The following is a 23,985-nucleotide window of genomic DNA, read 5'->3' on the forward strand; positions in this document are numbered from 1 at the left end:
GCATAAAGGGGAAGGATCACCTCCCTGGACCTGCTTGTGATACATTTGTAGATGCACGACAAGGTGCAGCTAGCCTTACTGACCGCTTCCTCCCATTGGGGACTTACGTTCATCCTGGAGTCAACAACAACTCCAAGATCCCTTTCTGCCACTGTGTTGACAAAAAGGGAGTTCCCCAGCCTAGAGGTGTGTTGCTGGTTCCTTCTCCCTAGATGCAGCACCTTGCACTTGTCTGTGTTGAATTCCATCCTATTCTCATCCACCCACCTCTGTAACCTGTCTAGATCTAGTTGGATTCTGTCCCTCCTCTCCAGCGTGCCCACCTCACCCTGCATCTTGGTGTCGTCAGCGAACTTGGCCAGAGTAATTTCCACCCCCACATCCAGATTGCTGATAAAGACGTTGAACGGTACTGGCCTCAGGACCAAGCCCTGGGGGACTTCACTGCCCACATCCCTCCAGGTTGAAAATGACCCATCCGCCACCACTCTCTGTGTGCAACCATCTAGTATAGCATTGAAATGGGTTACTCAGAGAGGTTGTGGGCTCTCCATCCTTGGAGGTTTTGAAGACCCAGCTAGCCAAAGTGGGTTGGATTTAGATGACTTCCCAAGGTCACTTCCAATCCTAATTTTCTTTGATTTCATGATTCTAAGTGTTTTGGCCTTCTATTTTCTTGCTACTTTCTTGTACTCACATATGAAATTATAGTTCTGAGACAGCTTTATCTAGTGAAAGATATTTCAGACATCTAAGGGGGTAAACTACCTCTTAAAAAATGGGTTCTGGTTATACACTATGGAGCTTTCACTCCTTTACATGAACTTGTCCAATATTCTTGTTTAACTGGTAGAAACACATTATGAGATTACTCTTACTTTCCATGATTTCACAGACAAGTGAGGGAGATACAGGGCTCATATACATGTGCTGTTAATGCAGCTAAATAAACTCTGGTACAGTTCTAGCCTAAGTTTATTGTTCCTGGGCACTACATTTGTACATGTCTGAGTCCACAGCACATTGAGCTCCGGGGCAGTGCAGCCCTGCCTGGCAGGAGTCTTGGGGGTCAGCACAGGGCTTCTGTGACCTGGCTCAACATGCTGTGGAAGGGCTGGCTCGGGCACAAAAGTGCTTCAGTGTGGGGCTAGCCAGCATCCAGCCCCTTTCACTGAAGCACCCTTTGTGCCCCAGCCAGCCTTGTCACCGTCTACATGTGCATTGCAGCGGAGTAAATAACTTGGCAATAGGATAGTACTTGTGTCTGGCAGTACTATCCTATGGTGGAGTTAATTAGCTTAGTCTGTTTTAATAACACCATATGTGTAGATAGTGACATTTTACTGTGGAGCTAATTAGTCAGCTCCACAGTAAATGTTTTGTGTTGATGCACCTACAGTGAGTTTTTTACAGCAATCGACGAATCAGTAGCCTATTTGGGAACTGGAAACCCAGGAGATCCTGGTTCCCAGTACCCTTATATATATTCAACTTGGATGCAAGCGTTGTTTAACATTAAAAAAGGTACAGAATTAGTATATAGAGAAATAAGCTTGTTATGATGACATTCATCTCACTGATGGTCGCTTTCTTTTTCCCTTCTCATCTTGAATATCTCTAGTCAGTAGTGCAAGGGACAGGGATTGAGGATCTAGAATTTGAAAGCTACATCGCTTTTATATGATTTAAATCCCAGGTCACGAGCCGTGAAGCTGTGGCAGTAAGTTTTCAGGTCTAATTAGAAAAATGAAAAGACGCTGGAAATCTGCAGGTTGTAACATATTAAGTGACTACACTGAGTCAGTGCAGACCACATTGGGGGGGGGGGGGTGGAGGGAAGGTTCTAGCTGTGCATTGCAGGGGATTTGCTAGTTGTATTGGAGTTGACAGTTACCCTTTGGTATAACACTGTGCATCAAGATAATGGAAGTCTAAATGAGAAGAGTGTAGGTAGAATACAGACAAGAGTGACAGAGTGCAGAGAGAATGATGCTGATCTTTCTGTTCTTACGCTCTTATAAAACATGCAGAGATATATCCCACTGCTCCAAAATAAATTAGCAAAAAGGAAAAAAAAAATGCTTCACCATATGATCACTCAGGCTCAATTAAGAAAAAAACAATTCCCAGCTCCAAGTGGGCCCCTACTGATTTTAAGCAGAAATAAATTGCAGTTGATTATTGGCCTAGCTGAAATCTGAATAACAAAAATCCGATTACTGCACTTTTATTGCCTCTCTTGTGTGCCTGCTGCTGAGAGACAAATCTCTATGTAGGTACAATACATTAGAAAGCTGTCAGGCATGTGGGGTGGCCACAGGGTGGCGGGTGGAAGAAATAGGAACATTTCCCTTTTATATGTTACCAATTCAAATTAGCCAAGTGTGGAAATGACCAAAAGTTGTTTTTGATTTAATTGCAGTTCATTTGTTTGGATGAAAGGAGAGGAGCCTGTAGTCCAACTCCCTTGGGCAGAAAGTTCATGTCTCACAAGTCATGATTGTGAATAATTGGCAATACTATTAACAGGCCAAAGAGTGAACACAGAGGCCAAGGTATCCTCCCACTCTCAAAGATGGTTCATTCATATTGGAACTAGAGACATTTAGTTGAGCTCTTTAAATGGAGCAGTCTAGTCTTTATGAATGTCAGTGAGCAGAATTTATGTGAACCTTTAAAAGAAAAAAAAAATGCCAAAAAATGTGTTCTGCCTTTGTTGAATTAAATGAGTGAAACTAAACAAAATAACCACATGGCTTGAAAATCAGTAGCTTTTCATTGTTTTATAATACTTTAACACAGATCGATTTAATGTTGCTAAATAGAGTTGAATTATTCCAAGACAGATATATTTATGCAGTGACATAAACTGATTTACTTTAATATGGCTCTATCAGCATAGCATCCTTAAAATCTTTGATACTTGAGAAGAGGGAAAAAGTTTTTAAAAAATGTATTGAAAGAGTCCCTTTAATTCCGATTAGTCCATCTCTATAGTTCTCTCATGAATTGAAATACATAGAATTGTACCTTACTCCTGTGTGTTTTATTGCCCCTTCCTATAAAGTATGCAATCCACTGTGTTTATAGCAAAGTGCCAAGTAAACGGAGCAATGCAAGGTTGCAAAAACATGAAAGGAAGATTATAGGCACTGATTACAACTGGTTTTCAAAAGGAAACGGAGATTTATCCAGAATAAATATTCCTGACTCAATTTCTATTTTATGTTCAAACCTATAAGATAAACTTTATCAGAACACAGGGCTAACATACTAGATGCATGGGTTCAAAAGAAAGGAATTTTTTTTTTTAATTTCTGTATTGGTCATATTTTATTTTGTTTTTTAAATGCATTGCTTAGGAACAGCAATCTGTTGTTGCTTAGTGATAAGCAGTTGAACAAACTGTAATTCTCAAAGCCTTCAATAACAACTTAAACCTTAGTCTGAGCATGAGGTTAATAGAGAGCAAGAGCACAGTGACAGTAATGCACAATGCAGAAGGTCAGAACATGGAAAATCAGATGGAGCTTTTTTTTCCTTTTGAGACTGCAGTTGGTATCCTCTACATGTTTACCTTAAATGACTAAGAATGCAAAAATTGAATAATGTTGTTTTGGTTGAAAAAAATATCAGGCTCTTGTATAACCCAGATTTACATTTGAATCACTCCACGTCCTGGATGAGTGTCCTACTTGTTGAGTTGCTAGTTACTCTTCATTGGTCTCTCTCCCCAAGATGTGTCAGGTTTGCCATGATACAGTACTGAAAATACTATGAAATAATGGGTTGGTCTAATAAAAGATATCACATTCACCCAAGGAACCGTGTCTGCCTATGAAATAATGGGACTTGGGAACAGTTCCTACCCAGCAGCACTGTTAGACATCTGATTTTTAAAGGGCTAAATATTAGGACCCCAGTTCTGAAGATCTTGACTAACATATAAATAAAAGTTGATCAAGAAGACCATATTTATTTTTTTCCAAAGGGATTTTTCCTTAGCATATCTAATGGTGCGGTGCAAATTCCTTAGCAATATAAGAGTATAGGGTTTTAGCATTTAAATTCATTAATGACTGAAATTTTTCGTTGGTTCTGTCAGGAAGACTTACTGCCTGTTGGTAGCAAACAAACCACTGTTCTATGCCTGAAAATGGGTTCTTTTCGTGCTACGGAGTGCTACAAATTTAATTTCTATTGACTTTAAAATAATTAATAAAAGCACTTGTGACTTTACCTACAGGAGATGACCAGATGGAAAGAAAAGGCCAAGTTTTGATCCTTTTAGTGGAACAAGCTCTCCATTTTCAGGACTACAAATCAGCTAGTATGCATTGTCAAGAGCTTATGGCCACAGGTAAGGTAAACAAATCTGTCATTATGTCAAAATGTAACATGTGGCCCTAGATCGGGTGGGCAAAATATGGCCCGGGAGCCCAATCTGGCCTCTGGTGATTCTTTCTGTCCCGCCTGGTCCAGGCACCATCCAGCCTGTGGTACATGTCCCGCTACCCCCAAGTACTCAGTGGGGCTGGGGCAGCTCCTCCCGGTTGCTGCTGCCAGCCCTGGCTCTGGCCCTAGCCCCAGCCCCATGGAGACTGGTGGGGACCTGAGTGCGCATCCCTGATCCCAGCCCACCCTGAGCCTACTCCGGACTGGCCTGCCCATGATGAATGGCAGTGGCAGAACCTGTGCAGAAGGTGCTGCTGGGCGTGAGGAAAAAGTGGCCACCCCCGTCACTGCTGCGGGGCCCTTTTTGCTGCAGCTGCCGAGAGCTTCTACTTGGGTTGCCCTATGGCTCCTCTCAGTCACCATCACCAGCACTGCCTCCGTGGCAGTAGAAAGGAGCTGCAGGACACCCCAGCGCTTGCTCGGTAGCTGCAGCAAGAGGGGCCTGCAGCGGCGAGTTTGGGGGTGGCCGCTGTTCCCCTATGCCCAGCAGCATCTTCTGCCCCAGCACTGCTGCCGCTGTTCATTGTGGGTGGGCTGATCCAGAGCAGGCGTGGGATGGGCTGGGGCTGGGGCTGAGGCTGCGCGTGGTGGTCCAGAACTGGTCCATTCTGGCTGGGGCAAGTCCAGAGCGGGCACAGGGTAGGCCAGGGCTGGGGCTATGTGCTCAATGGCTACTGGGCACTGATGGAGGTGGCAGTGGCAGGGAGGAGCCACAGGGCCTGCAGGCTCTGGGTTTGGTGAGCTGTTGCTGGTGGGGGAGGAGAGGGTGCTGATTGGCCTGCAACAGCTCCCCAAAACTACCTACTGTCTGCTGGAATTTATGAATTGTAATTCAGATAGCCTTTATTTCTATAGCATGATTTCATAAATCCATCCCAGCAGGAATTTAGTTTTAATTGTTTTCCACAGACTTTTTTTTCTCCAAATAATTCTTGGAAGAGTGAGGGGAAGAAAGGTGTTTTTCATTTGTTTGATTGTATAGATTGTATGAATCCTGCTGTTTGCTTGGTTTGAGCAACATTTTCACTAATGAGCATTTATTAAAATAGTGAAAGACTTTCATTAACTATATGATCCATATGTATTTTGAGAATACCCATTTATTCTTTCTTTTTCTGTGTAATGTTTTTAGTTCTAATTGAGCAAAATAAGCTATATTAGGATCTATTTCAACCTGCAAAAATTTCAGCTAAATCAATTATACTATGAAGATTTCCGAAGTCAGGGGTGCACAGGATCAGGTCATTTAAGCCTGTAAATGTCTGCCAAGGAAGCTTTCCTGTCGTAAAACAACCCAATGTCAGCTGCAATAAAGTTGTTCAAATCTGTAAACCACCTGTGTTGCCACCACAGTTTTTTGGCATTTGTGGAGCAACAAGGTTATGCATGTCTGTTTGCTTGCTATTTGTAATGCAGTAAAAATGTTTATGGTAGCACAAAGGCAACGTCTGTTTCCACCCTAAAATTCTTTCAGTCTTGTCCTGCACGTAGGGAGCTCTGTTAACATCAGGAACCTGGTTGCTCCTTCTTTCCTTTGTGTACTAGCTTTATAGATGAATTGAAGCATGCAGCATTTTTGCAGCATGAACACATTTAAAGCAGATATTACAAAGAAACCCATATTCCATAAAAATGTTATGTGCTTCAGTAAATACAGACCATACGGAACAGTTACAGGCCTTTTTTCTCAGTTACATCCAAATCACACACAGTCTTCTCAGTTCTGAGTGTAGCAGCAAGAAAGGAGAAGCTTTGCCCCCTCTTGCCATTACTCTCAGGGTGAGTCTAAGGGTTTTGGGGAGGGCTTTGTTAGGTGATTTGGGGCATCTCCAAATTTTGCTAATGAGGAACAGTTTACAAGAAGGATGTGGAAAAATTGGAATGAGTCCAGAAGGAATGAACAAAACTGAGCTCTAAGCAGGGTTTTGATGAGTTTTCAACCCTAGAAAGGGTTGGGGATCAACTGTTCTTTGTGTACATATGGCATAAAAGTAATGGGTTTAAATTTCAGCAAAGGAAATGTAGGCTGGATATCAGGAAAAACTCTCTGTGAGGGTGATTAAGCATGGGAACAGATTATCTTGAAATGTTGAGGAAGCTCTATCTTTTTGAAGTGTTGAGAAGAGCAGATTAGATGAATACTTGACTAGAATGATTCCAATGAGGATGAGTCTGTTTTGAACATGAGTTATACTAGATGACCTCAGCTCTGCATAAACCCTATTTTTTTGATTCTCTATGAACTGGGACTAGCAGTCTCTTAGCCCTTGGAAGGTTTATGTGCATTTTGGAGAACCATGCTTCCTCATCTGTTCTACAGTTTGCACCTTACCAGCAGGATAAAGCACATGATGACAGCTAGTGGAATTAATTAAATTTCAAGTTTCTCCCTTTCCTTCCAAATAGTTTTTAATTCTCATAGGTCTGATATGGCATATGCAGACATTTGTAGATATTGAGACATAGGGGGTGGGGAAGTTTCTCCTACCCCTCACCTTGATGATCAGTTTGGTCCAAAACAGAGGAATTATATTATTTTATTTCAAAAGAGCAAAACTAATAATATATACTAACTGTTCTAAAGAAGTTCTACACTTCTTTATTTTTCTTTTGAAGTGGTCTGGTTTGATTTTGTTTTTGTGATAACAGTAAATACAAATAGACGGACTCTGTGCATGGTAGGGTCGAGGGATGTTGTAGCTATAACAGTTCAGGAATTATGTGAATTCTTTTATTGGACCAGCTGCAATATAATGTTCTCATTTTTGAAAGAAAGTCAAGCAAACTTTCAAATTCAAGACATTCTCCATCAGGCCACCTATGTGCATCCACATGCATAGATTGACCTAGATCATGATAGCTGTGCGTGTGTGAGAACTGTTCTTAACCCGCATGTTGAGAAACGGACAACATGTATCATAATCTCATCTGGTTGTTTTGCTGATACAATAATCATTGGTTATTAGTGAAGGTTGATTTCCTGCCCTCCCTCCCCGCCGCCCTTAAGACTTTAAACATTTAGTTATGAATGCTTACAACTTAAACATTGTTGTGTTTCTTTGTAGGTTACTCTAAAAGTTGGGAGGTGTGCAGCCAGTTGGGACAATCGGAAAGTTATGCTGACTTAAGTACTAGACAGGAACTTATGGCTTTTGCTCTGACACATTGTCCTCCAAATGCCATAGAGTCACTTCTGGCAGCAAGCAGTTCTCTGCAGACCCAGGTACAGTGCATTTCTGTCAGCTTTTCCCAGACAAGTTGAAAATGTAATTGAAAGGGTTTTTTGTTTCATTTGGGTTTTTTTAATGGTTTGTTAATTTTAAAATAGGAGCTGACTATTTTTTGTATGGTTTCAAACTTCCACACAGCTTTTTTTTAATTCTCTAACAGTCTTTTATCCATTTTACTCTTTCTTTTCTACCTAGCATTTTGTCTGGACAGGTAAAGTATTGTTTGTTTGCTTTCTTAAATATTTTTCTACTATAGGTAGACACATTTCTCAAGTAGAAATGTAATCGCCTGTCTGATATCTACTGCTGGTAGACAAGTATTCATAGCCTCAAAGATTTCTAAAGTGCAACACATTTGGCTCTTTGACAGACTGCTCCTTTCTCTCTAATACTTTAATTTGTTTTCTTATTTTCAGATTAAGCATTTGTTTGGGATGTACAATTAAGTCATTCTTTTTAATGTTCTTTTTTCAGACTCTATAAGGACTTTATACATTATAACACAGCTTCAATAAATGTCCACTTCATGCGTTAGTGCTTTTTAGAGGTTCTGCTAAATATAGGGGGAAGTCTTTTATTTTTCCCCATTAATTTCACCCACAGTGGATTTAATTACTGATAGTTATGGTTTAGGTTTTGATCCTGCTATTAACTCTGCACCGCCAGAGTTAATAGCAGGATCAGGGCCCTACATATCAAATTTATTATGCATGCAAAAGCATAAGTTTTTAGCTATTTTATTGTATGTTTTGCTACGATGACTAATCCTAGTTTTTATAGATGTTGTGGTGCAGTAGTTCAGTTAGTCAGAAGATTACATTCCTATTAAGTTTAACTCTGTTTCTGCCTGTACTCACAGAATCTCTTTAATTGCTTCATACAATATGCAGTTATGTAGAAGAAGGGCTGGAAGGGACAATGTAGACCGGGGTGCTCAACTTTTTCAAGTGGCAGGCTGGATGAATGGCACGGGGCTCACCCATGGGCCAGATTGGACCCCAGGTGCCAGGATCAGCCCTGTGCCACCTCTTCTCTGCTCACAGCTGGATACCTCCTCCCCCATTCCATAATGTAGCAGGAGAAGCTAGGCCAAGTGCAGACCCAGTGGACACTTAGGGACTCCGGGTCTAGCCTCCAAATATAAAATAGTCTTGTCAAGGTGGGGCAGGTGGCTGTTAGGAGCTGGAGTCAAGTCATGGTTAGATTGGCCACTTGGGGGCACCACAGCCACCCTTGAGACCAGTCCTGCTACAGGACACATAGCAGCAGTTGGGGAGGGGTTCCCTCCCAGCCTCACGTGGCAACCAGCAAAGCCCAGAAGCATGTGAAATACCCATAGCAATGCCTACATCATCCTTGACCAATGGCTGTCAAACCTTTTCTTGAATACTTCCAGTGATGGAGACTCCACGGCTATCCTGGGTAGTCTGTTCCACTGCCTCACTCTTCTGTGTTGCACCTTGCATTTCAGAGCATTGAACTTCATCCTGTTAGCTGCAGACCAGTTTCCAATCTGTCAGGATCCTTCTGAATTGTGCTCCTGTCCTCCAGGTGTTTGCAGTCCTTCTCAGTTTCCTGTTGTTTGCAAACTTTCTCAAGAAGCTCTCAATTCTGGGCCCCTTGGGCCCTGGAAAGGCCCCTGTGGGTCTCCACTTGAAACCTTCTGTCCTGACATGGATCTCTTTATAATCAGCCTTCACTTCTGGCTACTGAGCCAGTTGTCCATCTCACATTTCTCCCATTTCTCTATAAAAGGGTCATGAGGGACCTTGTCAGAAGCTTTGTAGAAGTCCAGATACGCTATATCCACAGCATTCTGTTCATCTGCCCAAGTAGTTACTTTGTCAAATAAGATTAATTCGCTTTATGCTGTTTATTTTTAGTAAATCCATTCTGGGTGCTTGTGATTAGTTTTTTTCCCCCTCCAGATGCTTGCAAATGAGCTTCCTTATTATATTTTCCAGTATCTTTCCTGGTATTGAGGTGAAGCTAACTAGTTTGTAGTTCCCGGGTCCTTCTTTTCGCCTTTTTTTAAAAGGAGTACTGTGTTGGAACTTTTTCCAGTCCCCAGTACCTTGCCTGTCTCTAAGAACTTCATGAAGATCATTGCCAGTGGCTCCAAGATCTCGTTCCTTCAGTACCGTGGGATTAAGTTCATTACGCCCTACTGACTTGAATTCATTCAGACCCATCAAAAGCTCTGTGATGGTCTGGTTTTTTTTGTTTTTTGTTTTTTTTTTAATTTCACCCCTCAGCTTGTCACCTTCCTTACCCAAATAATCTTTATTAGGTGCCTGGTGGCACCTTAATTTTTGTGGAGACAGAGTAGCAGTTGAGTAGCTCTGCCTTCGTGCATCTTCTGTTAAGAGTTTTCCCTAGCTAGTTGAGAGAGAACCTGCATCTTCCTTCGTCCTTCTTTCCTGACCAACATACTTATAGAACCTCTTTTTGTTGTCCATAACCTCCCTTACAAGATACAGCTCATTCTTTACCTTTGCCTTCCTGATTTTGTCCCTGCAGGTTCTTGCTGTTTTCTGGTATACTCCCTTGGTGACCTGCCATTTTTTTTTTTTTCATTGCCTGTATGCTTTCTTTTTGCATTTAAGGCATCTTGGAAGATCTTTGTGCAGCCACATTGGTCTCTTGCCATTCTTTTTGTGCTTCCATTGTGTCAGAACAATTTCTTCTTGGGTTAGCAATACTGCACCTTTTAGAATCTCCCATCTTCCTGGGCACCTTTATCCTTCAGTCTGTCTTCCCATGGCACTGGACTCAGATGAAATCTACTTTTCTGGTGTCTAGCAGCCAGCCTAGTTTTGCTGACTTCATGTTTTCCCTATCTCATGATCTGGAATTGTATCATATTGTGATCGCTTCCTCTCTGGTTGCTTATCATCTTCACATCCTTCACCAGTTTTCCCTGTTGGTCAGGACAAGATCCAAGATGGATGATCCCCTGGTTGTATCCTCCACCTTCTGGAACAGATAGTTATCTTCTACACAGGGTAGGAACTAACTCAACCTTTTGTGTTTGGCTGAATGGTTCTTTTCAGGAGATGTCTAGAAAACAGAAATCTCCCAAGAATACCAGCTTATAACTTTTGGATAGATTTATCACCACCGTGAAGAGTGCCTCATCCACTTTTTCTTCCCAATTTTATGGCCGATAGTAAATTCCCACCTTTATATTGGTGCTGCATCTTTTACCTCTTATCTTCACCCCAAATGTATTCTGCTCTGCTATTTTCTTTCTCCAGAACCAGGGAACAAACGTGTGTTTGATATACAAGACAAAACCAGCATCTTTTCTCCCAACCCTTCCAAAATAAAATGTAACCCTAATTATGGACATTTCAGTCACAAGAGCTGTCCCACGGGTCGTTGCAATACCTATCAGGTCTTAGATTTTTTACAGGCTGTGGCTTCCAGCTTATCTAGGTCATTCCCCCTACTTTGTATTTTTTTTACATACATTGGATGTGTTTTGCATTTTGAGTTATACATCTCCCCTTTGCACTACTTGTTGCAGTGCAAAGGTATATTTCAAACTTTACTTACTAGGCCTGTGTGAAGTGGCTAGTATTTGCTTTGGATTCGGCCAATTTGGGGGACAGTGATTCGATTTGGTGATTCGAATCACTGTCCCGCATTGATTTGGTCGAATCTGATTTGGAGATTCAGCTATCGACGAACTGGCCAAATCTTCGAATTGGACAGGCCCCATCCCCTGCCCGGCCTCAGCCTCCCAGCACTTTTTTTTTTTTTTTTTGAAGGCCTGGGACTTAGCAGCTGCTGCCAGTTGTGTGTGTGTGTGTGGGGGGGGGGTGATCCCCACTGCCCCATGGTAAGAACTTGGGGCAGGAATTGCACCTTTTGCAGGTTTGGTACTGACCACAATTCTGAAATGGACCGTGGAGATCAAAGGATCATAAGTAAATAGGGCTGCAAGGGACTGCATGCTTAGGTTCTTGCTCAGGGTAGCATCATCCTTACCTGAAGCAACCAAATCAGGTGTCTGCCTAATGTGCTGTGGAAAATTTCCAGGGACTCCACAACTTCTCGAGGTAGCCTGTTCCAATGCCCCTAGTCAGAATGTTCTTCCTAATCGCCACCCTAAATTTTCTTTTCCTGCAGTCTGAAGTCATTGCATACCCTCAACCAGAAATCATTAACAAAGATGTTCAACCGGGTATCTGTGATACCTACCAGATCATAGTTTTTTTCACAAGCTGTGGCTTCCAGCTTAGAACCCAAGACAGACACATAGGGAACCCTACTTGATACTCCTCCCAAGCAGACATGGAGCCGCTGATGACATTGAGAACAATGATCCAATAAGTTTTGTTATCCACCTTGTATTACTTTTATCTAGTAGATATTAATTTTATCTAGTTAATGAAAATGTCATGGAAGATGGTGTCAAAACTCTTAAATACATCAAGGTATATCACACCCACTGTCCCTTCCTGTCCCCTGTGCACCCCCCTCCACCAAGCCTGTCATGTATAATTTAAAAAAGGAAATCAAGCTGCTTAGGTATGACTTGGTCTTGAGCAATTTATGCTGGCTGCTCCCAATTATCTTGTCCCCTTTAGGTGCTTTAAAATAGATTCCTTGAAGAATTACTGATAAACAATAGTCTTATTTAATTTAGACTACACATGAGTATGCACTTTAACTTAATGTCTACATGGCAGATTTATCGTTCTTGGGATTCTAAAACATACAGCTCTGCTCCAGATGGGCTGTCTCCTAAACTCTGAGCAGCCCATTTGTTTCTGAGGGGCTTTTTGTGGGCTGATTTGTACTGGCAAATGATGGTGCTAATTAGGTTAACACCACATTCATAAATCCATTCATGATGCAGTGCAAATGCAACTACACTGCTTTTGATTTAGAGAACCACCTTTTCAAGGCAGCCGAGTGTTACAGTGGGTTCTGCTGCTGGGGATGAGTTAAGTTTACATGCAGAAATGACCTAGAACAATTAATAATGAAACTGGATGTTCCAATATCATTAGAATGCTTCTGTAAGAAATCTGCTTGCTACCTACTTACCAAATCATTTTATTACTACTTGCCCTCTCCGTAAACATTATCAGAAACTTGGCATTTGTAGAATACCTACCAGGTCACAAAATTCATGTTATTTTTATTTGAGAGTGAGCACAAAGGAGCTTCAGGGTCTGGGAGCCCTAACAGCATGCACTGTACTGGTAACCTTTTTGTTTTTTTAAACAAGGAAGTATGTTCTAGCTTGAGCACTTCTGATGCCAGTGTGTCTCTATGGCCTGGGGAAGAGAAATGACTATATAGAACCCTATAAAATTGCTTTTACAAAGTGACTCCTCATATATAAGTGCAGTTTGAAATATATCCTTTGCACTGCAACAAGCAGTGCAAAGGGCAGGTGTGTAGTTCGAAATGCAAAATATTTGTAAAGAAATGCAATAAGTAGGGGGAATGAACAAGATAAGCTGCATGCCACAGGTTTGTTTGCTTTTTTTACAGGCTATCACAGAGACCCGGCGGGATAGCTCTTACGACCAGAATGTCAATCCAAATTCCACTCCTACCTGCTCTCTTATAGCTGGAATACACAGTAGTTTTAAAAAAAGTGTTTTGCCATAAAAGTAAGCTAGTGTGAAAGAGAATGCAGACAAGAGGCAGATCTGTTCAGTTTTAAGGTGCCATTTTCCCATTTTTATGGTTATTTTTAAAGAAACCCCACAATTTATATTGCAGAAAAATACAATATTGTATAGCAGCAAAGGTGATTCTGTGCAGTAGATCAGCAGGATGCCAAGATAACTTATTTTTGCCTTTTCCTAGAGGCTTTACAGTCTGACATTTCTCTTTCATGACATTAGGTAGTTTTGTTCGTTTATATGATAGTAGAGATAATATTTACTATTACTTTGCAGATTCTCTATCAAGCAGTGAATTACCAGATACTTCCCTCAGAAGGAGGAGAGAATATACGTGTCTCAGGAGCTCCATCACTGATCAGCAAAGAAACTCCTCAGGTAAGTTTTTTAGAGACTGTAAAATGCCCATTATTTCATTCTCTTTTATTCCATATCATAAGAAGAAAAGGACTTTAAGAGCTCTAGCATAGCCTGTGAATTTGAGGTTTACTAATGTCTCCCTGATTTATGCTTTGCACTTAAAACTAACAAATAACCCAAGAAAACAAACTAATAGATGAATATTTAATAGAGTTTCCTTGCTAATACATTGTGTAGTGTGGTCTTACGTGTCCCTATCCAGTGGAATCTCAGCACGATAGGAAAAATAATTGAAACCATAAATAAATTGTAAGTCAGGCAAAGGGGAAAGCAAACCAAAAAATCTTATGTACGAAAGAATGAATAATTCTGATTTTTAGCGTGATCTCAAAGTGCTAATCAACATTGGTAAATAAAGCTGGGTAACGTATTTATACCAATAAATATATTTCAGTCTTTCTCCCCTCCCATCTATGTATTACCATATTTATCCAAGTCCAAGATGACCCTGAAATGATTAGATGACAGCCATGAAAAAAATTATAATGTTGTTATTTTCCAGGTAATCGACCCGCTCTTGTGGTTCAGTGGTAGAATGCTTATCTGCCAAATGGGGGTCCCAGGTTTAATACTTGGCTGTGCATATAACTGCAGCTATCGAGGCACTGGCCATCTTGACTCAGTCTGGCCTTTGGGTCTTGTCTCAATGGTCTAAAGGGGAGAAGGAAGGTCTGGGTAACCTCCACTCCTCCATACTTCTGCCTAGGTGTATATGTCAAAGGTTCTGGTGACCTCTCATGAACGCACCGTGATCCAGAAGGATTGACAGTTGCCTGCTACTACCATGTATAGTATCTAATTGGAGGGGTGTCTTAAATTTGTTTCCCCTGCAACTGCAGTGGGGAAAGCGGTGGCAGAGGGGGCAGACTGGGGGAGAAGGGGTGGGAAGTTCAAGCAGCTTGATCCCGGCCCCCTTTGTAACTTCCCCCATCTGCTGTCACTGCCCTACTCTGCCCTGTCTTACCCCCTATCTCCCCAGCCCCCACCCCCTCCTGCCAGCTGCTGGTGCTACCAGGCTCCTCAGGGGCTGAAGCAAATATGTGCTCCATGGCCCAGGCTGGAGTTGGGCCAGATCCTGCCTGAGCTGGAGCGAGGGTAGGCTGCTGAAGGGAGAGGTTGGGGCCAGGCAAAAGCTGTTCTGTTTCTGACCCCAGATCAAGGCTGAGACTGCAGCAGCTGCCTGCCCCTTCCCTCCCAACCGTCAAGACAAGGGGTTTCCCCCCCGGCCATTTAACATGGGGGGCGATTGTCCTGAATTCAACTAAATACCATACTTACAGGCTTCATTCTTTATGAAATGTCTCAAACTGTTTATAACAAAGCGTTTTCAAAGATACATAAATTTCTGATGCTTTATGATTTTGTAGTCTGACCTGCTGAATAACACAGGCTATAAGCTTTCACCACATAATTCCTTTACCATTGTGATTTAGCAACAGTATATCTTTGAGAACAGTTTCATCTTATAAGAGATGTGTGTGTTGGTAATCTATTTATTTGATGCTTTGTGATGCATTATTGTGGTGTGCAATTTGTCATTTCAATTGTGCATTATTTTCTTCTCATTGGATAATTGTACATTTCTAGACAGAGAATATACTCCCATTGCACATAACCAATACCTGCGTTTGAACAATAACGCCTCTTAATTCTGGGGAAATATAGGTGTTCACATGAAGAATGGTCATTTCTTAGCACTGCCGGCAACAAACTATATATTATTTCAAGTTATCTCAGAAAACAAGCAGAAAGGGGCGGAGTGTGACCAAATTGAAAAATATTCTTGAACTTGCAGAAATGTATACAAAGCATTTTTCCCACCAGCCTGGGTGAATTATAAGAGAAATGGCACTACAAATGCATACATTTTGCCTTCTGGCCTTTTAATAAGTATTCTTATAGGCAGTCTCAAACCTCTACTATTTCAAGATGATATAAAGCCATGTTTTCAAACGTACATGAGGGCGGTTGCTCTGGACTAATTTGAATTGATATTTGTTTAAAAATGGTGTCATAATTTAATAGTCTGTGATCTCTTTAGGTGAAACTTGTTTGTGATGATTTAGGCTTTTTTTTCTGCCTTAAGCTATATATCAAAAATGCCCTTTTCCTTTTTTCGTGCTTATAGCTGAATCACAACCGGGAAGCTTGATATATTGTAAACACCTGATTCTCTCTCACAAAGATATATCCAGCTATTCATTATACAAGGAATATGTGTTTTATAGGCTATTTTGGAGGGTCAAGACTTACAAGTCTGGGAAATGCATTTCTTTACATTCCCCTTTTCTTACTCTTACCCTTTTCTGTTTCATCCATCATTCAGGTAGCATTGATTGATCTCTCTTTTTGTTTATTTTTTTTTAAAAGGAGAGTTGGTACAGGGGGAAAAAAAATGGTTCAGATGATCCTTCTAGGACTTAGGTCCCACCTACATGTTACACTTAAGACATGATTAACTGGTTAATCATGTCTCAAATTGTGACCCAGCTCCATGTTCAATCAGTTAATGGCGTGATAAAACAAGGAATAAGCCACAAAGTAATTTCACAAAAAATGGATCAGCAAAAATGCAAATGCAAACAGAAAAATGCTCAAAGAGTTGGCTTGCTGCTTGCTTAACATAGCTGATTAACTTAAAATATGATTTTTGTCTTTTATAGCTGCTTTGTTTAATTTCATTTGTTTGTTTGAGGGGTTAGGTTTTTGTTTGGTTTGTTTTTGATCAAGCTGACCCTGGGATTTTGGGTTAAAAACGCCAAGGAAAAAAACAGTTGTTTTCAATATCATTCATATTTACATTCATTTAACATTGGTAGTTAACAAAATCATTACTTTTTTATGAAATAAAATTGTATTATTTCACTATAGGAGTTAGCTATCTTTTTTATAATTTGTGTAAGTATCTAATCTACTGAATATTTAGCTGTCTCTCTTCACTGTCCTAATAAATTTAATGATTAAAAGATTTGACCATTATTTGATAATATTTGACTGGTCAATTAACTAAGTGATTGGACAGGTCAAAACCCTTAGTTTTTGGCTGTTAAATGTACTTATCCTCTCCCCCCCCCCCTTGTTTTTTTCTCAGTTACAATCCAGTTGCTAATTGGAAAAAAAAATCTTTGAGGATAAGAAAATAGGTAGATTACAAGGAGTTTTTCTTTTCTTTCAGCATAGCTTTCTCAGCACATCCGATTCCACGCCCTCTGGTGCTCTAATAAAAGTTTAGCATGTCTGCTAATTTTAGCTTTTTTATCCTTGCCCAGTGAATTGAAATTGGGAAACCCAGCAGGTTTTTTCTTCTGTATTGGCAGTGCATTGTGATGACATATATGGACCATAACTAGGACCACCCAGCTGCTCTGCAAAAATCCCACTGCTTTAGCAGTTTTAATCCTTTGTACAGTCAAATTATTAAAACAATATTCTGAACAACTCTCCTGCTTGAGTCCCACAATTGCAGTCTCAGCCGCAATAAAATCTTCCTCTCCGCATACAGCTACTTCTCTCTCTGACTAGAATTTTGCCATTTTCTTCAAAAGAAAACCTACAACCCATGATGTGGCTTTCTCCCTCCATCTTGCCTTTCCTGGCTCTCCTGTATCTCCCTTCTTCTCCCCTGTTGAAGATACAGAAGTTTCTCATCCCTTGACCCCCCCCCCCCCTTCCATGTGCCCCAGGGATTCATTTATATGAAATGAGAACTTTTTTATCTTCCTTGCTTTCCTTCCTATCTCCTTTCATTTTTCCTTAACCTCTTATTCTTTTGCTCTTTCCTTTCTAAATACAAATGTATTTTCAGTTTCTTATACCTCTAAACAGTATCTGCCCTTCACTCCACTCACATTTCCAGCTGCTGCCCATTCATCTCTTCCTCCTTTAGGCTTTAAGCTTATTGAACAGTCTGTGTGCAGTCATCAGAGTTCTGTCCTCTGGTTGCTTCCTAGACCATTTCCAGTCTCTTTCCCTTAACCTGTGACCGGGCACTAGGATGCACCTGACCCTTTAAGAAGGCAAACAGCCTGAGAGGTAGCTTGCAGATAATGGAGGGGGCTGAGTGGGAGCTCACTTGACTGGTGGGGGCTGGGCCTGAGCCTGAGCTGGTCAGGCACTTCAGCCCTGAGAGCCATAAATTGAGAAGGTCCAGCAGCAGAGCAACAGGGCTCCTGAATAGACTGTGTGTGGGGCCCAGGGTGCTTGTCGGCAGGAGCAGATGCTTTTAATTAAGTTATACCAGTGTTTAGCCTTGGCCTTGATCCCTGCTGAGGGGAGGCTCAAGACCCATTGAGAGAAGCAGTAGCCCAGGAGGGGCTGAGAGTGGGGCCCAGCAGCGAGTGCTGGAGCCCAGAGAATGGGGATCAGAAGATCTACAAGTCAAGACCCAGAAAGGGGCTGGGAGCGGGATCAGAGGATCCAGAAGGCCAGGGTGGGGCTGAGAGAGCGCGGGACCAAAGGAAGTCCAGGAGCCAAGATGCTGTCTGAGGGTGGGACCAGAAGGTCTAGGAGCCATAGAGTGGCTGAGAATCAGACTAAAGAGTCCAGAGAGGACAGAGACCCAGACTAGAGGGTCCACAAGTCTGAGAAGGGCTGAGAGCCAAGCCAGAGGGTCCATGGGCCTGAAGAAGGGGTGAGAGGTGGACCAGAGGGCCCACAAGTCTGGACAGGGGCTGTGTGCGAGTCCAGGAGGTCCGAGAAGTCAGGGACTGCATGTGTCACCAGGGGGTCAGGGAGCCCTGTGAAGAGACTGAGCATGAGGCTGGAGGGTCCAAGAGCCCAGGGAGTATCTCTGTGTAGGACCAGGGTCAGGAGTCCGGACATAGGGGCTGGAGAGGACCGGAGTGTCCAGAAGCCCAGAGAGAGGGGCTGAGAGTATCGAGGTATCCTAAAGAGGGGCTAAGTGGAACAAACCTCAAGTGACATCAGTGAGTGATAATGCACGGATGTGGCGTAGGGGAGAACCAAGCCACACAATGAGCCCTTAAGGCTACGTGTGTCCTGCAGGGGCACAGATGAGCTGATTTTGTGTCAAGGCTAAACTGAGAAAAAGGGGGTCCAGGAGGGACCTGGTGGTGATTTGTGCAGATTCAACCTCACTGTAAAGCAGCAGTTCCCAATCTGTGGTATGCATACTACCAGTGGTAGCAGACAGCCTATCAGTGGTATGTGGCAGCAGCAGGCAGGGGTGCTCAGGGTACTTATGCCCAGCACAGGCGCCCGGCTGGGCAAGGCTTCAGCCAGCGCAGCACATCACAGTGAGGGGCACATCCTCTGCCAGGCTGTCTGTATCACCAGCACTACCCACATGCACATGCAACTCTCCCATTCTCTGGGCACGGGAAGGAAGCCCCACGTGCTGGAGCCAGCTGCCTTCCCCACCAGGGACGCGTGGCATGGGAGGGAAGCCCCAGGCATCTTCCCCTGGGCGGGGGGAAACGAAGCCGGCTCCAGTGTGCAGGGCTTTCCTTCCATGGCCAGCAAGTGTGGGGAGCACCATCAATAAAGAAAGCCCGGCAGAGGATGCGCCCCTCGCTGTGATGTGCAGCGTTGGCCAGAGCCGCACCCTATTGGGCGCCAGGTCCCTGAGCACCCCTGCCTCCTGCTGCACCATGAGGGGTGTAGGGGTTCCCCACCCTCCCTCACACCCCACAAACCCCACACACTCACATCCTGCTCCCACAACCCCTGACATATACACACCCCCAACATATCCTATGCTCCCCTACACACACAGCCACAACTCCTTAGAACCCCCCTGTCCACACACCTTACCATACACATACACACCCATGCACCCCTCCCTTGTGCCACCTGATGGTACTTAAAGTTGTGCCATTTTAAATTCGTGGTGTGTCATTTTAAATTCGTCAGTTTGAGAACTGCTGCTCTAAAGCCCAAGGGCAGCCTCCCTTACACTATTTCTAATATTGTGGTGGGCAAATGATCAAGGGAAGACTACATTAGAGCGTGAGTCAGGAAGGGTCCCCATCTTTGCTAGGGGGCGTCACAGTCAACCCTGTGGCCCAGTTCTGTAACGCTCCCTTCTTGCACTCAACTGGGTGCAGGTTCTCACCAAACTGGTGAGCAGTTCTCACCAAAGTCTGTAATGATCTTGTCTTGGCCAAAGCCGGGAACCAGCACTCCATCCTTCTCCTAGATTAGCATCCACCTTTGACACAGTTGACTATCTTTTCACTTCTATGACCTTGTTTTCAGCATACCCTTTAGAGGGTCCTTCTCAACCCCACCCAAGAGTCTCTCGGTTTCATCGAGGATTTATCTTGCTCAACCTTCTATTCTCCACTGTACCTTAACTCTGAATAGTTTTATTTTTTATTTCCCCTTTTGTCTGTCTCTAGCTGTTTCTTTGGGGCAGAGGTCATTTTAATTCTGGACTGCCTTGCAGGTGCTATGATAGTAACATTAAACAATTCAGAAGTATACGGGCCAAGCCTGAGGCGGTCTGGGTTGTGGTGGATGACCTCATTGACTCAGTCTGTTGTCTTCTAATGTAACCTTAAAAAAATTGGGCTCTGCAACAGGAAGGAATTCCACCATGGTGGCATCTCTTGCCTATTAAACTTCTCCTGCTCTTGCTGTCTTGCTGTATGCCATAATTACCTCAACAACTAATTTCATAGCACTTAGAAAGATCTCAATGAGCAAATTAAAGCCTTGATTCATGAACAGTATTTTAGAATAATATTGCTAGCATTATTAGATTAAAATATAGTGCTTAGCCACAAGATGCTGTGTTATGCAATAACAGTAGAAATAATAACCATGGTAAATCTTACCTCATAAATGAGGGCTGACTATGCCTAATCTGCTTAATACTTAAAACATACATTACTTCTGCTGTAAAAAATATGTTTTTATTTATATATCTAAGTAATCTGAAAATGTAATTACTGTGCTGTGGCACATTAGCCCAAAAGGAGCTTAGAATTTCACAAATATTGTTGCTGTCCTTGAAAATATACTGTTTGGAAAATAGCAAAGAACACATTGCTTAGAAACATTCTATTAAAATAGCAGATCTGCTTGTGTGTGTGTGTAATATGCTTTTGATCAGCACTTGCGTAGTTTTCTTACTGTTAATTACAGAACTGATCCTATGTTTTTATTGAAAAACTCTAACTACACTTTAAAAGTTTGCTACACTGTAAGACTCATTAAATGCTACTTTTATTCACCTGTAACATGCATTGTTCTTCACTTTTATTGAATGCCAAATATCTTTAAAGTTAACTGCAGCTAAGTATATTGTTTAGTTAAAGGTTAGCCTAATTGAATCTATTTAACGAAGAATTTGTCTGTTTGCATACGTATGCATGTATGTTTAAAGCCCAGGTGGTGATATTTTCCATTCTTCCCATTTAGGATCAAAAATAGTTAAATAAAAATGGATAATTGTAGAAATGCTTAGTTAATTTATAGTAGTGCTAGCTAGGGTGATAATGGCCAAATTCTTCTCTCATTTATATCTCTGAAATGAAGAGTTTAGTCCACTGAACAGTTTCAGTGATTTCAGTGATGTCCAACTAAAATTTCCAGTAATGGGATGGTTGGCAAAAATGCTATAGCCAAATCTGGGGTAAGAATTGTATTGTTTAAAAAAAAAAAGGAGAGATTATTTAAGATGTATGTGAAAGTATATACAAACTCTTTCATAGATTTTTTTTTTTCCCCATAGATGTCATAAATTTTTAGGGTTGGAAGGGACCTTGGTAGATCATAGAGTGCAACCCCCTGCCCTGGGCAGGAAAGAGTGCTGGGGTCAGATGACTCCAGCCAGGTGCTTGTCCAGTCTCCTCTTAAAGACCTCTAGGGTAGGGGAGAGCACCACCTCCCTTGGAAGCCCATTGCAGATTTTGGTAACCCTTACCATAAAGAAGTTCTTCCGGATGTCCAATTTAAATCCGCCCTCTGTAGTTTATGGCCATTATTTGTAGGTACCCCAAGGGGTGTCCTGGTATACAGAGCATCTCCTATTCTTTGCTCTTCCGCTCCCCCTCCCCCCGCAATGAATTTGTAGACGGCCATAAGGTTACCTCTCAGCCTTCTCTTGCGGAGGCTGAAGAGATCCAAGTCCCTCAATCTGTCCTTGTAGGGCTTTACCTGCAAGCCCCTAACCATACAAGTAGACCTTCTGTGTACCCGCTCAAGGTTATCCACATCCTTCTTGAAGTGTGATGCCCAAAACTGGATGCAGTAGTCCAGCTGCGGCCTTACCAAAGCCACATAGAGGGGTAGTATCACCTCCTTAGACCTATTTGTGATGCGCCAGCTAATGCATGATATCACTTCGTCGCATGGAAGACTCATGTTCATCTTGGAGTCGATTATGACTCTGAGATCCCAAGATCTTTGTATGTACTGTATTTACTCAACTATAAGACTAGGTTTCTTCCCTAATCAGCATGGGGGGAAAAAGCTCCTCATATTACAGTTGCACACAAGGAAACTTCATTAAATACATAGTCTGTCATTAAACTGATGCCAAAAGCAGCATGTGCTCACTAATGGAAATCAACTATGAAGTTGAGTAAAATACAGCCAACACTGAGCATTACTATAAAACACATGGCCCATATTGGGCTCACATGCTGATGGGAACCTTTTTTATGTAGCCCTTATGTGCCTGTCTCCGTTCGATGATACGCTTCTGCGCTGCCTTTGCATGGGCGCCTGGTCTTAGGCGCCAAGTAGCTTTGAGTGACCCCCAGAGAGGTTCGATCACTTCTGGGAAAAGCCCCAAACTCACCTGCCACAACTTCAGATAGATCTTCGGATAGATCTTCAGTGGAGGGGTTCCTGGGGATACCTCCAGAGTTGTCACGCCTCTGGGCAGATGTACATGGGGCTCCAACCTTCCCTACACCCCGGGCACACGCCACCCTTCGAGACAAGCCTCAGGATCTTTTTCAGCTAGCCCTTAAAATGATGTCTTCCTCAGTTCCTATGCTTCTTTCTTTGTGGATGGATGTCTTGGACTTCCACTAGACCAAAAGGATCTTGGAACATTCTGCTTCAGGAGATGTTTTCTCTGACACCCCGGGTGCGCCACGAAGGATGCCACCGGTCACTGTCATGTCTCTGTGTTGCCCGTAATTCCCCTATTGGGGTCTCTGGCTACCAAACCCCAGCAAGGGAGAATGAAGTAAGCCTGTGCTTAGCAGGGAAAGCAATAGAACAGTGAAAGAAAAAGGAACAAGGAAAAAAACCCCTACACTGACGGAATGCTACGACATACCAGGGATGACATGAAACCAGAAAGGAAAAGGGTTAGAAGAGGAGAGAAAAGAAAGAAAAGCTAAGGAGAAACCGTAGAGTTGTTGGCTCTCCCCCCCTCCCCCCATCAAGGGCCCTAGAGAAGCATGTTCATTGGGCTGGGATCCATGCTTTTAGCCCAGGTGGGGTTTTCTTCAGCTCCTCCCAGAGCCGCATCTGGCTTGGCGTCCCAGCAATGTCCGCCACTGGGGTCAAGTCCTTTGGCGGCTCCTGCTGCTGCCACCCTCTCCGCCAGACCTTCCAATCCGCACCTGGGTGGGGAACTTCTGCAGCCACTGCTACCACTGCCACTTGCCTCCTCACCGGCTCTTTGGCTCCTTGTCGGTGCTGGATGCCTTCGCTGCCGCAATCCCCCGCAGCTCCTCTCACTCCCAGATTTCGCCCTGCCACTCTCTCAGGGCCGGCTTTTATCTCCACCGGGCAGCGTCTCCTCCTGACTTCACCCGGCCCCAGCTGTAGATGGGCATGGCTGATGAACCACATGGGCGTCTCTCCTTGGTATGCTAGCTCGTTCCTCCCACGTCCTGCAAGAGGTAAGTTTTTTTTATTTTTTGTTCATCTTAGGTTTCTCTGCAAGCGTGGTTTCCGGCTTGCCTTTTCTCATGTCCCTGGGACACCTTAGAAAAAACAAAACCAAAAAAACAGGCAGGTATTCCCTTGGCAGGGAACTGGCACCTACTGCAATACCAGGCCAGCAGTGGGAGGGCCAGAACCAAACCTGATATCCTCCCCTTGGTACCAAATATTTGCTACATTTGAACTTTGCCAAAATGGCCAAGACGCTGATGAGAATGTAGGACAAAGATAGGCCTATGCAGCCCATCTACATAAGATATGATGTGCTGCCTATTGTGTTCAGTCCCTCACAGTGCCAGGTCATTATGAAGTCATGGTGAGCCACTACACTGAATACATTTCAATTTCCTTTGCACTCCCAT

The 23,985-nt window shown here is 42.9% G+C and overlaps 1 protein-coding gene across 3 annotated transcripts in view; it reads left to right on the plus strand.

The window, feature by feature from the left end:
* The window catches only part of NBAS (NBAS subunit of NRZ tethering complex), a 385,077-nt gene that overhangs the window by 166,995 nt on the left and 194,097 nt on the right, over nucleotides 1-23,985 (plus strand). For all 3 annotated transcript variants that reach the window (XM_059729540.1, XM_059729533.1, XM_059729539.1), the window contains exons 33-35: nucleotides 4,247-4,360; nucleotides 7,521-7,678; nucleotides 13,610-13,711. In XM_059729540.1, the coding sequence (XP_059585523.1) occupies nucleotides 4,247-4,360; nucleotides 7,521-7,678; nucleotides 13,610-13,711 (374 nt within the window). The remainder of the gene's footprint in view (nucleotides 1-4,246; nucleotides 4,361-7,520; nucleotides 7,679-13,609; nucleotides 13,712-23,985) is intronic.

Source organism: Alligator mississippiensis, chromosome 1, assembly GCF_030867095.1.
Source record: "Alligator mississippiensis isolate rAllMis1 chromosome 1, rAllMis1, whole genome shotgun sequence".
In the NCBI taxonomy this organism is placed as follows: Eukaryota; Metazoa; Chordata; order Crocodylia; family Alligatoridae; genus Alligator; species Alligator mississippiensis.